The 15,883-nt window shown below is 36.7% G+C and overlaps 1 protein-coding gene across 8 annotated transcripts in view; it reads left to right on the forward strand.

The window, feature by feature from the left end:
* Positions 1 to 15,883, forward strand: part of KIAA1328 (KIAA1328 ortholog) — a 356,434-nt gene that overhangs the window by 110,876 nt on the left and 229,675 nt on the right. For 7 of the 8 annotated variants that reach the window (XM_073212929.1, XM_073212930.1, XM_073212934.1 and 4 more), the window contains one exon: positions 4,683 to 4,810. In XM_073212929.1, coding sequence (XP_073069030.1) covers positions 4,683 to 4,810 — 128 coding nt within the window. The remainder of the gene's footprint in view (positions 1 to 4,682; positions 4,811 to 15,883) is intronic. The other variant, XM_073212937.1, reaches the window with a different exon arrangement.

A 15,883-nucleotide genomic window follows, 5' to 3' on the forward strand; every position in this document is an offset into this window, starting at 1 on the left:
GACCCCAAATAGCCAAAGCAATCTTGAGAAAGAAGAATAAAGCAGGGGGGATTATGTTCCCTGACTTCAAGTTCCTACTACAAAGCCACAGTAGTTAAGACAATTTGATACTGGCACAGGAATAGACCCATAGACCAATGGGACAGACTAGAGACCCCAGATATAAACTTAAGCATATATGGTCAATTAATATAAGATAAAGGAGCCAGGATATACAATGGAGAAATGACAGCCTCTTCAACAGCTGGTGTTGGCAAAACTGGACAGATACATGTAAGAGAATGAAACTGGATTATTGTCCTACTCCATATACAAAAGTAAACTCAAAATGGATCAAATACCTGAATGTAAGTCATGAAACCATAAAACTCTTAGAAAAAAACATAGGCAAAAATCTCTTGGAAATAAATATGAGCGACTTCTTCCTGAACATATGTCCCTGGGCAAGGGAAACAAAAGCAAAAATGAACAAGTGGGATTATATCAAACTAAAAAGCTTCTGTACAGCAAAGGATACTATCAATAGAACAAAAAGACATTGTACAGTATGGGAGAATATATTCATAAATGACATATCCAATAACGGGTTGACATCCAAATTACATAAAGAGATCACACACCTCAACAAAGAAAAAGCAAATAAACCAATTAAAAAATGGACAGAGGAGCTGAACAGTCACTTCTCCAAAGAAGAAATTCATATGGCCAAAAGGTACATGAAAAGATTCTCCACATCGCTAATCATCAGATGAATGCAAATTAAAACCACAATGAGATATCCCCTCACACCAATCAGGATGGCCAACATCCAAAAGACAAACAACAAATGTTGGCAAGGATGTGGAAAAAGGGGAATCCTCCTACACTGCTGGTGGGAATGTAAACTAGTTCAACCATTGTGGAAAGCAGTATGGAGGTTCCTCAAAAAATCAAATAGAAATACTATTTGACCCAGGAATCCCACTCCTAGAAATTTACCCTAAGAATGCAGCAGCCCAGTTTGAAAAAGACATATGCACCCCTATGTTTATCACAGCACTAGTTACAATAGCCAAGAAATGGAAGCAACCTAAGTGTCCATCAGTAGATGAATGGATAAAGAAGCTGTGGTACATATACAGAATGAAATATTATTCAGCCAAAAGAAGAAAACAAATCCTACCATTTGCAACAACATGGATGGAGCTAGAGGGTATTATGCTCAGTGAAATAAGCCAGGTGGAGAAAAGTACCAAATGATATCACTCATATGTGGAGTATAAGAACAAAGAAAAACTGAAGGAACAAAACAGCAGGAGACTCACAGAACCCAAGAATGGACTAACAGTTACCAAAGGGAAAGGGACTGGGGAGGATGGGTGGGAAGGGAGGAAAAAGGGGCATTATGATTAGCACACCTAATGTAGGGGGGTCATGGGGAAGGCAGTATAGCATAGAGAAGACAAGTAGTGATTCTATAGCATCTTACTATGCTAATGGACAGTGGCTGTGATGGGGTATGTGGTGGGGACTTGATAATAGGGGGAGTCTAGTAACCATAATGTTCAAGTAACTGTACATTAACGATACCAAAAGAAAAAATGATAAAGATAGGACTGCCTATTTTTATATTCTGCCATATAGCATGTATTTAAATGAATTTGCCTATAATTTGTCTTCAAATGCTGACATTTAACTCTTAGGTTGCATAATTGTGCAGGCTTTTTCCAGAGTAAAATTCATATTCTCTATCCAGGCTAATAAGTTGACCTACTATAAACATTACTGACTATGGTAACAGCTAGAATAAAAAATTTATTTTTCTATACATCATACCTGGCAGAAACTCTTGGGACCACCATAAATCATTCTCCTCTTTTGCAGTTTGCTCCCAGAAAGCATGGCAGTGTAAAACCAGCCTGGTCTGACATAGGTTGACTTTGAAACCATATTAACTTATTTAGATCATTGCTCATTCTGTTGTCATTTTTAAAATACTAAGATTCAACAGTCTATTAATGTATTCTTTAAGCTTAGTAACTTATCCTTTCATTATGAAAATGAAAGAAGTGAAGCTCCTTTTTTACAAACCATCTCTGGCTCCTTTTTTTTTTAAAGGTTAATAATGAGAATGATGAAGGAATTAGTTATTTATTCAGTCATGATTGGCAAAAGTTACTAGAACAGAAATCTGCCCAGAAGCCATAATTCAGCTTTGAAAATGTTAAGGAATACTGAGACTGGACACCATTTTTGACATCTAAGAAATACTGTTCCAACCCTTAAACATGACAAACTGTTGTAAAAGTATTTATACAGAATAATCTCATTGGACATAATTTTTATTCGAACAGTAAACATAATTAAGGGGAGTGGGGATTTTAAAAATGATGTGAGAGAAAAATGGGCCTGGAAATAACCACACTGAGAAGGAACAGAAGTTCCTTGGATAGAATATCTGTCACTCAGGTGTCTGATCTACCACAGTTAGGTGACCTTTCCATTTTAAGATCTTCATCTTCAGCACTTTACAAGTTCAGGAGTGGTGGAAGTGAGTACCCCAAGTTAGGTTATGTTCCTCATACTAGACTGTAAAAAATGTAGGGAAGTATATACGCAGAAAATTTTCTGACGGTAGTTTCATTGATGAAACACTGACTTCACTGATACTATGCAAAACAAAACAAGACAAAAATCTAATTATAATACCTTTATATTTAATGTTGTTAGAACTTTCTTTGTAAATTAGGCAGTAACTTTTTTTTTTACCAGAATAGTATCATTACTTTGCATTTGTTTTTGTAGCAGCTTTATTGAGATATAATTCACATACAATAAAATCCACCCTTTTCAAGTATATAATTAGTGGTTCAGTGGTTTTGAATCTATTCCCAAAACTGTATGAACATAGTCATTCCAGAGCATGGGCATTACGTGTTTCCCCAAACTTGTATCCAGTAATAGTTGCTCTGTATTTCCCTGTCCTGGCCACTGGCAACCACTAATGTCCAGGTGGATTTTCCTATTTTGGGCATTTTTTCCCCCCCAGCTTTTTCCTATAGTAGGTATTTCAGAAAATTGGAGAAGAGGACAGAAAGTGGACATAGATGAATGTAACTTGTATTTGTGGTCTAATATGCTTAAAACTGAGTGTTCTTTCTCCTGGCTTATGCGAGTAGGTACTTAAAAAAAACCCATATCAGTAATAGTGTACATGAAATCATACAACATGTGGCCTTTTGTGTCTGGCTTCTTCAGCAAAATGTATTAAAGATATAGTCATATTGTTGCATGTAGCAATACAATGTTTATTTTTATGGTTGAATAATATTCTATTGCATAGATATACCACATTTAGGTTATCATTTTATCATTTAATGGCATTTGCATTGTCTTCACTTTTTCTATTTTCACTGATAGAAATAATGTTGCTTTGATTATGCAAGTACAAGTTTCTCTGTGGACATATATTTTTGATTCTCTTGGACAGGTACCTAGAAGTGGAATTGCTGAGTGGTTTGATAACTTTGTCTAACTTTTTGAGGCACTGCTGAATTTTCCAAATCAGCAGCACCAGTTTACATTCCCATAGCTGTATAGGAGGGTTCTGATTTCTCCACATCTTTGTCAGTGATTGTTATTACCAGTCTCTTTGATTACAGGCATTCTTGTAGATATAGTGGCATCTCATATTGTGGTTGTGATTTATATTTCCCTAATGGCTAATGATGTTGAGTATCTTATTTTTAAACAGTTATCTACATTATTGAATGCTAGCCCCAACTGGTATAGCTGCTATCTATCAACACAGGGAGATGTTAGAGAATTATTGACTGTATTCTCTATGGTGTACATTCATCCCCGTGACTAATATAATTGAGATTCTGTACCTCTTTATCCCTTTCACCCATTTCACCCACCCATCTCAACCCCTCCCCCATGGTAACCACCAGTCATTACTCAGTGTCTATGAGCCTACAGCTGTTTTGTTCATTTTGTTTTGTTTTGTTTTTTTAAATTCATTTGTCTTTCTCTTCCTGGCTTATTTCACTTAGCATACTCTAGGTCCATCCATGTTGTTACAAATGGCAAGATAGCTTTCTTTTTCATGGCTGAATAATATCCCTTGGTATATATGTACCACATCTTTATCCATTCATCTATTGCTTCCATGTGTTGGCTATTGTAAATAATGTGGCAGTGAACAAAGAAATGCATGTATCTTTTCTAATCAGATTTTGTTTTCTAAAGTTTTTAATTTTGAAGTCAAATTTATTTTTATTTGATTGCTGTGCTTACAGGTGACTGTTGCCTAATCTAAGATCACAGAGTTTGTTTTCTATGAGAGTTATAGTTTCAGCTTTTACATTTAGGTCAATGATTCATTTTTTGTTAGTATTTTGTATATGGTATAAGGTAGGGGTCCAACTTCATTTGCATATGTATTTTTATTTACTCAACTATAAAGGTTTGATAAGTTTCTTCTCAAATGGGATTGCCATTGCTACTCTCTTTGTGAATTATTGTTTCATGATTTTTTGGTGGATACATATACCATGTTCATCTGATGTCTATACTTACTTACACTCTTATCTAAGATGGTTATATTTCTGTCTCTGTTTTGTTTATTGGAATCTGAAAAACATTGGTGGATGCAGCTTTAATCAGTTGATTAGCTTTTTTCCCTTAATTTTCAATCTCACCTCTTCAGCTACAATATAGAGAATGCCAAGAACTTCTTAGCCTCTACCAGAAATATCTATCAGAGCAGCAAGAGAAACTCACCATGTCTCTCTCAGAACTGGGTGCTTCTAGAATGCAGGAACAACAGGTAAGTGTCTTTATTCTTACCTTTAATAGATCAGCAACATGTCAACAGTCATTTCCCTTTTTCTTGAATAGTCCCCCAGTATATAATATTGTCTTAAAACATGCAAATATACCATGTAATTGAGGTGATGTCATTTACTTCCCTCTTTCCTTTTCCTATCCTGTTCCTGGGGCCCACAGGGCAGGAAAAATTCCTTGAAGCAGGCTATGGGGTCAGTGGGAAAGCTAGTGGTTATATGAAAGCACTGCAGGAATGGTAAAGAAAAATCACTGCTCTATTGCTTAATGAAGAAAATCAAGTGGGCTGAAAACTCTAATGAACCTTCCCTAAATCATGTTTACATTTTTAGAACAATAAAAGTGACTTAGTGACTTACAAACTTTAACTGGAGAAAGCTGGAATATTTCACATGATTTTATGTTTGTGTGAATGTATTAATCACATAAATATATATGAGAGCATCTGTATGTAAACATTTATACACGTGGTATATATTATGTAATAAAGTGAATGCTCAGAATGCTACCAGTTATGATGTGAACCAAGCTCTAAAGGCTTCCTTATTGTCCTCTAAAAACACTTGATGTGTTTTTCTTATTCACATGAGTTTAAATCTTCAGATAGATAAAGATAAGCCTTATATATTAAAACAGTGTACAAAGAAACTAATAGGGTAAAAGTCATTCATATTAAGCATTAAAATATGGATAATATACTAAAATGTTATCCTCCCCATTTGAATTGTATCAGGTCCTGAATGGTCTCTTGCAACCCATTTAAAGAACTGTTGCCGTACAATCTAGAGACAGCTGTCTCACATGGTTTAAGAGTTTTGGCCAAGAAAACTCCAGTTTTGAACCTAAAGTCTGGACATATGGAAAAGTTTTTTTAAAAATTGGGAAGGAATAATTTTGCTGAAATGTGGTATATCTTAGATTTTTAACGTTCTTTTTTTGAAGTCACATTTATAAGAAATGGTCAAAATATGGATATTTTATTTATATTCTCATTTGAAATGTTTTCTTTTGTTTTCTGAAGACCTAGGCTATAAAATGAGGCAGAGCAAGATGGCAGTTAATTATTGTTGTTTACCTGAATTTTCCCTGCCTTTTGGAAATAGGGCAGGCAGTTTTTAAGGTGGTCCTTGCTTATGGATCTCAGATGAGCTAGAGAGAATTATAGCATGAAGATCAGATTTCTGACCATTGTTTTTGCAATTCCATTCCCCTTTTCTGTAAGACATGGGTCTGTTAGAAGGCACCAAAAAGAAGAGCAACCTATTTGGCAATGGTTTTGGAGGGGAAGCAAAGGGGCCTTTCAATTGCTAGAGTAGAATCTTGTGACCTAAAGACTGAGAATCAAGAAATAGTCACTAGGGTGCTCTAAAGACATCTAGATAAGGGAGCCTAATCCTTTTTTTTAAATCTACTTCTGAAGTTGGGGGAAATAAAACTTTACCAGGTATTAGTGTTTTATGTTTAAGCTAGTGATTTTTGGAGGTTTCACTAGAGGCCCATCATATTTAACACGGCCTCTCTTAACCTTAACCTTGAGGGGCAAAACTAAAAAAAATCACAAAGGCTAGAATGAAAATATTGGCCAAGTGTATGGAGAGAGTATACTCTCAGAAAGAGACACTTTTGAATTTTCATTTTGACTTAATCATGAGAAAATTTTAAAACCATGTTTTCTGGAAGTGCCTGGTGGTCAAGCTTTAGATTATATTTTATATACAGTGAAAGTGATATTGAGGACACTTGTAGACCCTGACATTTGAACGTAGAGAGGGAAAAAATAAGTTTCTTTTTGAGTTCCAAGTGGAGATTGTCACCTTGTTACCTGTGTTGTCTAATTTGTTCTTTGTGACAGGCTTCTCTTAGCTAAACAAAGGTAGGCCCTTTCTCATTTACTCTCATGGGAGTTGGGTAAATTTTGTCAGCAAGTTTATTTCCTGTGAGGAAGGGCATCATTGTGAACACTCTGGGTCTGATGAGGATGTGGCAAAGTTAAGTGGCCTATTTCTGTACTCAAGTAAACCTTTGATCATCTCCATTTTAGCACATTTATTATTGTTTTATAATCATTGTTTATTCATCTCCATCACAAAGCTTTTCTAAAAACAGGCATCCTTTTGCATTGTCTTTATTAACTCAAAGCATAACATATGGTTGGGCTAATAAATATTTAGCTTTTATTTAACAAATATTTAAGTATTAAATTACTTAGTCCTCACAAAAACCCTGTGAAGTTATTATGTCCATTTTACAGAGGAGGAACTTTAGATAAAGAGAATGAGTGACTTGTCCAGTTTTGAACAGGTAGCAAGTTGGCAAACTGACTCCACAGTTTCTTGAAGAAAATAAAGACAAGAAAAGTGGGATAGCTTAAAAATGTTTAAAGTTTGCTTTCAGTGCCCTTGTTTCTGTAACTAACTTCCCTGGGCTCTTAATTTGACATCCTATTTTTTGAGCACCAGAGCACAAATATACTAGAGATGGAGGGAAGCTATTAATTTTTCCTGAGAGTAGCCACAATATCAGGTAAACATAAATTTTTGTTTGTTCTCAAAATAGTTTTTTTTTTCTTACACTCATCCCCAGATTTTTGTGATGGAGATGGCACCAGTTTACTTTTCATGAGATACTCATTTGGCTACAAGACTTACTCTGTTTCTTCTTTGTGTTGCTTTCCATCTGGCTCAAATTGCATGTAATAGGTTTTGCTTATAGTTTTATTAAATCTACAGTTCTTCAGAAGAACTCTCTAGCTTATGATTTTCTTTTTTGACTTATGACATTGACCTTAAAAAAAAATTGCTCCATTTACAAGTTGAGTTTTTTCCTTGTTTCTCCCCCATCTTCTTTGTTGCTTTGCCTTAAAGGTGAAAGCATTCTACATTCGTTTTATATTTCATTCAGCATACAAGTTCTTCCTTGTGGATTCTAGAAATGTTTTTCACTTTCTGTATTTAGATTGAGGTATTACACTGATATGTGTATTACTTCATTTCTTTATTTTGAGAAACACTACTTATCCACAGTATAACCTTGGCCTTGAATGTGGGAGGATTCAGTTAGCATAATTTTGACCAATGTACATTTTAGAATATAGCTTTTCTTATCCCAGTTTAAGTGTTATTTCTTTTTTGTGAATCTGAATTTAATGTCACCTCAAAGTATAATGCTTATAACTTCTGTTTTAATCTTATGTGTTGACTGTACATTTTAGAAATGTTATAGTATTTCCTCAATACTCTTTATATTAAGAGAAAGCTTAGGCAGCATTTTGAGTAGCTTCTTCCAGCGTATTTCAAAAATGTTGATATGCAAGCATACCTTAATGATTTCCTAACTGTTCGTTTTAGCAAGTAGATGTAAAAAGGTAGACTTGGAATCTTCTAGAGATTTCTCCCTTTTCTATAAAATGGATAAAATCATCGGTCCTTTTTAGTCATGGGCATTAATGAATCTCTTCTGTTCTGATCAGGTAAAAGACCTTTCATAGAAACTTTTCTATTTTTCCCATTATTACTTTTCCTATATATCTAAATTTGGGTCTGGGTCATGGACTAGACAGAATCTGAAATGTACTGAAGATAAGTCATTGCTGAGTACACGTTTAATGATTCCTGGTGGTTACTACTATTATTGTCTCTATAATTTTGTTAGAGTGTTTGTAGTGCGTAGGGCCACAATGTCTTGGGACTGCTTCCTATTCTGTGATTATTTTCATGTATGCTTTTGGTTAAATATTTTTTTTACTTCCACATATAGTCATGTGGTAAATGAGCTCCTTAATATTTTAATTCTAGTTTTTTTTATATTTAAACTTACATCACAGTGGTTCAACAGTCCCCCTCCCCCTCTTCCCACCCCACTCCTCCTCTTAGTAACCACTAGTCACTTCTCAGTATTTATGAGTCTAATGCTGTTTTGTTCCTTCTGTTTTGCTTTTTTTTTATATTCCACAAATAAGTGAAATCATATGGTATTTGTCTTTCTTCACCTGGCTTATTTCACTGAGCATAATACCGTCTAGAACCATCCATGGTGTTGTAAATGACAGGATTTCTTTTCTTTTTATGGCTAAATAATCCACATATGTGTCACATCTTCGTCTATGAATGGACACTTTAGGTAGCTTCCATATCTTGGCTATTGCAAACAGTATGGTGATAAATGTAGGGGTGTATGTATCTTTCGAATCAGGGACTTTGTTTTCTTTGGGTAAATTCCTAGAAGTGGAATGACTGTGTCAAATGGTATTTCTATATTTAGCTTTTTTGAGGAACCTCCATACTGCTTTCCACACCAGTTGCACCAATTTGCAGTCCCACCGGCAGTGTAAGAGGGTTCCTATTTCTCCGGACCCTTGCTAGCACTTGTTATTTCTTGTCTTTTGGATAGTGGCCATCCTAACTGGTGTGAGGGGACATCTCATTGTGGTTTTAATTTGCATTCCCCTGATGATTAACAATGTAGAGCATCTTTTCATGTGTCTATTGGCCATTTGTATTTCTTCTTTGGGTAAGTGTTCTGTTCAGGTCCTCCCCCCAGTTTTTGATCAAGATTTTTGTTTTTTGGGTGTTGAGGCATATGAGTTCTTTAAATATTTTGGATGTTAACCCTTTATCACATGAGTCATTTACAAATATATTCTCCCATACTGTAGGATGCCTTTTTGTTCTATTGATGGTGTCCTTTGCTGTACAGAAGCTTTTTAGTTTGATGTAGTCTCACTTCATTTTTGATTTTGTGTCCCTTACCCAAGGAGACATGTTCAGGATAAAGTTGCTCATGTTTATGTTCAAGAGACTTTTGCCTGTATTTTCTTTTGAGAGTTTTTTTTATATTATTAATATAGAATTACATGAGCAACATTGTGGTTACGAGATTCCCCCCATTATCAAGTACCCACCACATATCCCATTACAGTCACTGTCCATCAGTGTATTAAAATGCTATAGAGTCAGTACTTGTCTTCTCTATGCTATTACTGCCTTCCCCATGCTCCCCCCGTATATTATGTGTGCTAATCGCGATGTCCCTTATTCACCTTATCACTCCCTTCCCACCCATCCTCCTCAGTCCCTTTCCCTTTGGTAACTGTTAGTACATTCTTGGGCTCTGTGAGTGTGCTGCAGTTTTGTTCCTTCAGTTTTTGCTTTGTTCTTATATTCCCCTGATGAGTGAAATCATTTGGTACTTGACTTTCTCTGTCTGGCTATTTCACTGAGCGTAATACCCTCTAGCTCCATCCATGATGTTGCAAATGGTAGGATTTGTTTTCTTCTTAGGGCTAAATAATATTCTGTTGTGTATATGTACCACATCTTTTTTTTATCCATTCATCTACTGATGGACATTTAGGTTGCTTCCATTTCTTGGCTATTATAAATAGTGCTGCAGTAAACATAGGGGTACATATGTCTTTTTGAATCTGTGATCCTTTTTCTTAGGGTAAATTCCTAGGAGTGTAATTCCTGGGTCAAATGGTATTTCTATTTTTAGTTTTCTGAGAAACTTCCATATTGCTTTCCACAATGGTTGAACTAATTTACATTCCCACCAGCAGTGTAGGAGGGTTCCCCTTTCTCCACATCTTTGCCAACATTTGTTGTTTGTCTTTTGGATGGTGGCCATCCTAACTGGTGTGAGGTGATATCTCATTGTAGTTTTAATTAGTATTTCTCTTACGATTAATGATGTGGAGCATGTTATCATGTGCCTGTTAGCCATATGAATTTCCTCTTTGGAGAAGTGTCTGTTCAGATACTCTGCCCATTTTTTAATTAGATTATTTGCCTTTTATTTGCTGAAGTGTGTGAACTCTTTATATATTTTAGATGTCAACCCTTTATTGGATCTTTTATTTATGAATGTATTCTCCCATACTGTAGGATGCCTTTTTGTTCTACTGATGGTGTCCTTTTTACTGTACAGATATAGTTTGTATATAGTCCCACTTGTTCATTTTTGCTTTTTTTTCCTTGACTGGGGAGATATGTTCATGAAGAAGTTGTTCATGTTTATATTCAAGAGAGTTTTGTCTCTATTTTCTTCTGAGAATTTTATGGTTTCATGACTTACATTCAGGTCTTTGATCCATTTCGAGTTTACTTTTGTGTATGGGGTTAGACAGTAATCCAGTTTCATTCTCTTACATGTAGCTGTCCAGTTTTGCCAACACCAGCTGTTGAAGAGGCTGTCATTTCCCCATTGTATATCTGTGGCTCCATTATCATATATTAATTGACCATATATGCTTGGGTTAATATCTGGACTCTATTCTGTTTCACTGCTCTATGGGTCTATTCTTGTGCCATTACCAAATTGTCTTGGTTACTGTGGCTTTGTAGTAGAGCTTAAAATTGGGAAGTGTGATTCCCCCTGTTTTATTCTTCCTTCTCAGGATTGCTTTGGCTATTCGGGGTCTTCTGTGTTTTTATATGAATTTTAGAACTATTTGTTCCAGTTCATTGAAGAATTCCCATTTTGATAGGAATTGCATTCAATCTGTAGATTGCTTTAGGCCAGATGGCCATTTTGACAATATTAATTGTTTCCATCCAAGAGCATGGGATGAATTTCCGTTTATTAGTGTCCTTTTTCATTTCTCTTAGGAGTGTCTTACAGTTTTCAGGGTATAAGTCTTTCACTTCCTTGGTTAGGTTTATTACTAGGATACTTTATTTTATTTGATGGAATTGTATATGGAATTGCTTTCCTGATTTCTCTTTCTGCTAGTTCATCGTTAGTGTATAGGAATGCAACAGATTTCTGTGTATTAATTTTGTATCCTGTAACTTTGCTGAATTCAGATATGAGTTCTAATAGTTTTGGAGTGGATTCTTTAGGATTTTTTATGTACAATATCAAGTCATCTGCAGTGACAGTTTGACTTCTTACTAGAATGGGTGTCTTTTATTTCTTTGTGTTGTCTGATTGCTCTGGCTAGGACCTCCAGTACTACATCGAATGAAAGCAGAGAGAGTGGGCATCCTTGTCTTGTTCATGATCTTAGAGTAAAAGCTTTCAGCTTCTCACTGTTAAGTATGATGTTTGCTGTGGGTTTGTCATATATGGCCTTTATTATGTTGAGGTACTTGCCGTCTATACCCATTTTCTTGAGAGTTTTTATCATGAATGGGTGTTGAATTTTGTTGAATGCTTTTTCAGCATCTATGGAGATTATTATGTGATTTTTGTCCCTCTTTTTATTGATATAATGGATGATATTGATGGATTTTTGAATGTTGTACCATCCTTGCATCCCTGGGATGAATCCCACTTGATCATTATATATGATCCTCTTGATAAGTTTTTTAATTCTGTTTGCTAATATGTTGTTGAGCATTTTTGCATGTATGTTCGTCAGGGATATTGTTCAGTAGTTTTCTTTTTTTGTGGTATCTTTGCCCGGTCTTGGTATTAGAATGATACTGGCTTTATAGAATGAGTTTGAAAGTATTCCCTCATTTTCTTTTTTTGGAAAACTTTAAGGAGAATGGGTACGATGTCTTCTCTAAATGTCTGATAAAATTCAGTGGTGAATCCATCTGGTCTGGGAGTTTTGTTCTTTAGTCGCGTTTTGATTTACCGATTCAATTTCATTGCTGGTAACTGGTCTGTTCAGATTTACTGTTTCTTGCTGGGTCAGTCTTGGAAAGTTGTATTTTTCTAGAAAGTTGTCCATTTCTTCTAGTTTATACAGTTGGTTAGCATATAATTTTTTATAGTATTCTCTCATAATTCTTTGTATTTCTGTGTTGTCCATAGAGATTTTTTTCCTTCTCATTTCTGATTCTGTTTATATGTGTAGATTCTCTTGATAAGTCTGGCTAGGGTTTTTTTAATTTTATTTGATTTTCTCAAAGAACCAGCTCTTGGTTTCATTAATTTTTTCTATTGTTTTATTTTTCTCTATTTCATTTATATCTTCTCTGATCTTTATTTTGTTCCTCCTTCTGTGGACTTTGGGCCTCATTTGTTCTTCTTTTTCCAGTTTCAATAATTGAATTCAGACACAATTTTGGAATTAGGACACAATATTGAAGGAAGAATTGGGATTGTTCTTCCTTCTTTAAATAGGCATGTATTGCTATATACTTCCCTCTTAGGACTGCTTTTGCTGCATTCCATAGAAGTTCGGGCATTGAGCTGGTGTTTTCATTTGTCTCCAAGAATTGTTGATCTCTGTTTTGATTTGGTCATTGATCCACTGATTATTTAGAAGAATGTTGTTAAGTCTCCATGTGTTTGGGAGCCTTTTTGTTTTCTTTGTACAATTTGTTTCTATTTTTATACCTTTGTGATCTTAGACGTTGGTTGGTAGAATTTCAATCTTTTTGAATTTGCTGAGGCTCTTTTTGTGGCCTAGCATGTGGTCTATTCTTGAAATGTTCCATGTGCACTTGAGAAGGATGTGTATCCTGCTGCTTTTGGGTGAAATGTTCTATAGATGTCTGTTAGGTCCATTTGTTCTAATGTGTTGTTCAGTGCCTCTGTGTCCTTACTTATTTTCTGTCTGGTTAATCTGTCATTGGGAGTGAGTGGAGTGTTGAAGTCTCCTAAAATGAATTCATTACATTCTGTTTCCTCCTCCAGTTCTGTTAGTTTTTGTTTCACATATGTAGGTGGTCCCGTGTATTTATATTGGTAATATCCTCTCTTTGGTCTGACCCCTTTATCATTATATAATGTCCTTCTTTGTCTCTTTTTCTTTCTTTGTTTTGAAGTCTATTTTTTCTAATTCACATAGTGCAACACCTTTTTTCTCCCTATTGTTTGCATTAAATATCTTTTTCCATCCCTTCACTTTTAGTCTGTGTATATCTTTGGGTTTGAAGTGAGTGTCTTGTAGACAGAATATAGGTGGGTCTTGCTTTTTTATCCATTCTGTAACTCTGTGTCTTTTGATTCGTGCATACAGTCCATTTATATTTAGGGTGATATTTGATAGATATGTACTTATTGCTATTGTAAGCTTTGGATTCTTGGTTACCAAAGGTTCAAGGGCAGCTTTTTTACTACCTAAGTGTCTAACTTAACTTACTTATTACTCTATTATAAACACATTCTGATCATTCTTTTTTTTCTTTCCCTTCTTTTTCTTCCTCCTCAACTCTGTATGTTAGATGTCTTCTACTGTACTCTTTGAATCCCTTGACTGACTTTGTGGACAGCTGATTTAATTTTGCATTTAGTTAGTATTTAGTTGGTCTACTTCCTTTGCTATGGTTTATATTCTCTGCTGATATCTATTTAGTCTTAGGCATGCTTCCATCTAGAGCAGTAACTTTAAAATACACTGTGGAGATGGTTTGTGGGAGGTAAATTCCCTCACTTTTTGCATATCTGGGAATTGTTTCATCCCTCCTTCAAATTTAAATGATAATCTTGCTGGATACAGTATTCTTGGTTTAAAGCCCCTCTGTTTCGTTGCTTTGAATATATTATGCCACTCCCTTCTGTCCTGTAAGGTTTCTGCTGAGAAGTCTGATGATAGCCTGATGGGTTTTTGTTTGTAGGTGATCTTTTTTCTCTTTCTGGCTGATTTTAATACTCTGTCCTTGTCTTTGATCTTTGCTATTTTAATTATGATATATCTTGGTGTTGTCCTCCTTGGGTCCCTTGTGTTGGGAGATCTGTGGACTTCCCTGAGAGACTATTTCTTTCTCCACATTGGGGACATTTTCAGCAATTATTTCTTCAAAGACACTTTCTATCCCTTTTTCTCTCCCTTCTTTTTCTGGTATCCCTATAATGTGAATATTCTTCCATTTGGATTGGTCACACAGTTCTCTTAATATTCTTTCATTCCTAGAGGTCCTTTCTTCTCTCTCTGCCTCAACTTCTCTGTATTCCTGGTCTCTGATTTCTGTTTCATTAACAGTCTCCTCCACCTCATCTAATCTCCTCTTAAATCCCTCCATTGTCAGTTTCATTTCAGGTATCTCCCTCCTGAATTTGCCTCCTAGGTCTTGAATATTTTTCTGTAGCTCGATTAGCATGCTTATGACTTTCATTTTGAATTCTTTTTGGAAGATTGGTGATTACAGTTTCACTTGGCCCTCTTTCTGGTGTTTGAGGGATTTTGGATTGAACAAGGTTCTTCTGCTTTTTCATGGTCCTGGAGTGATGGGAGTGGTGGCCTGTGAGTGGCACTTGGGTCAGCTGGGTTGACAATGTCCCTTCCTGCTTGCTGGTTGCCTTTCCTGTCTCTGCTGTCTGTGCCAGTCAACTGTGCACAGAGAGCGGCCTCTGGGTTAATTCCTTATGCTGCCTTCAGCGTGGTGGCCTTTGGGATGGCCTAAGGCACTGGCGGGGTCTCAGGCTAGCATCACTTGTGTCTGCCACAAGGACATAGCCTTTTTGTGGCTTCTTGTCTCAGTGCCTGTGCCCACTGTCTCTGCCAGTTTACCATGCACAGTGGGCAGCCTCTGGGTTAATCCCCAAGCTGCCATGGTCTGGACAGCCTTGGGGATGGCCTAGGGCACTGGCAGGAGTTGCAGGCCAGGTAACTGTGTTCTACCACGAGAACCAAGCCCCTTCATGCCCCCCGTCTTCACGCCCATCTCCTTTGTGTGTGCCAGTCAGCCGCACACAGGGAGGTGCCTCTGGGTTAATCGCCTAAGCTGCCTAGGGCAGGGTGGCCCTCAGGATGGCCTAGGGTACTGGCAGGGGTTGCTGGTGAGCGGCACGTGTTCTGCCATGAGAACAAAGCCCCTTTGTGCCTCCTGGTCCCTGCGTCCATGTCCGCTGTCTGTGCCGATCCACTGCATGCTGGTAGTAGCCTCTGTCTGGTCGTTTAGCCACATGCAGGGAGAAGCTTTTCTGTTAAGCTGTGTGGTTGCTGTAGGCGGGCCTGCTCTATGGCTGGTCTGCAGCAATGTCAGGGACAGCCAGCTTGCTCTCAGGTGCTGGCGGAGAGAAAGAAACAGCAGGCTGCTTATCGCCGTGAGGGGCCTCAGAGCTCCAGGGGGATAGGGTGCCTGAAGCTCCTTAAAGTTCACAGCCTTCTGTGCTGAGTTTGCCAGGATGATTTTGTCCACCTGTTCAGCCCTTATCCCTT

This window comes from Manis javanica, chromosome 9 (assembly GCF_040802235.1).
Source record: "Manis javanica isolate MJ-LG chromosome 9, MJ_LKY, whole genome shotgun sequence".
Classification (NCBI taxonomy): Eukaryota; Metazoa; Chordata; class Mammalia; order Pholidota; family Manidae; genus Manis; species Manis javanica.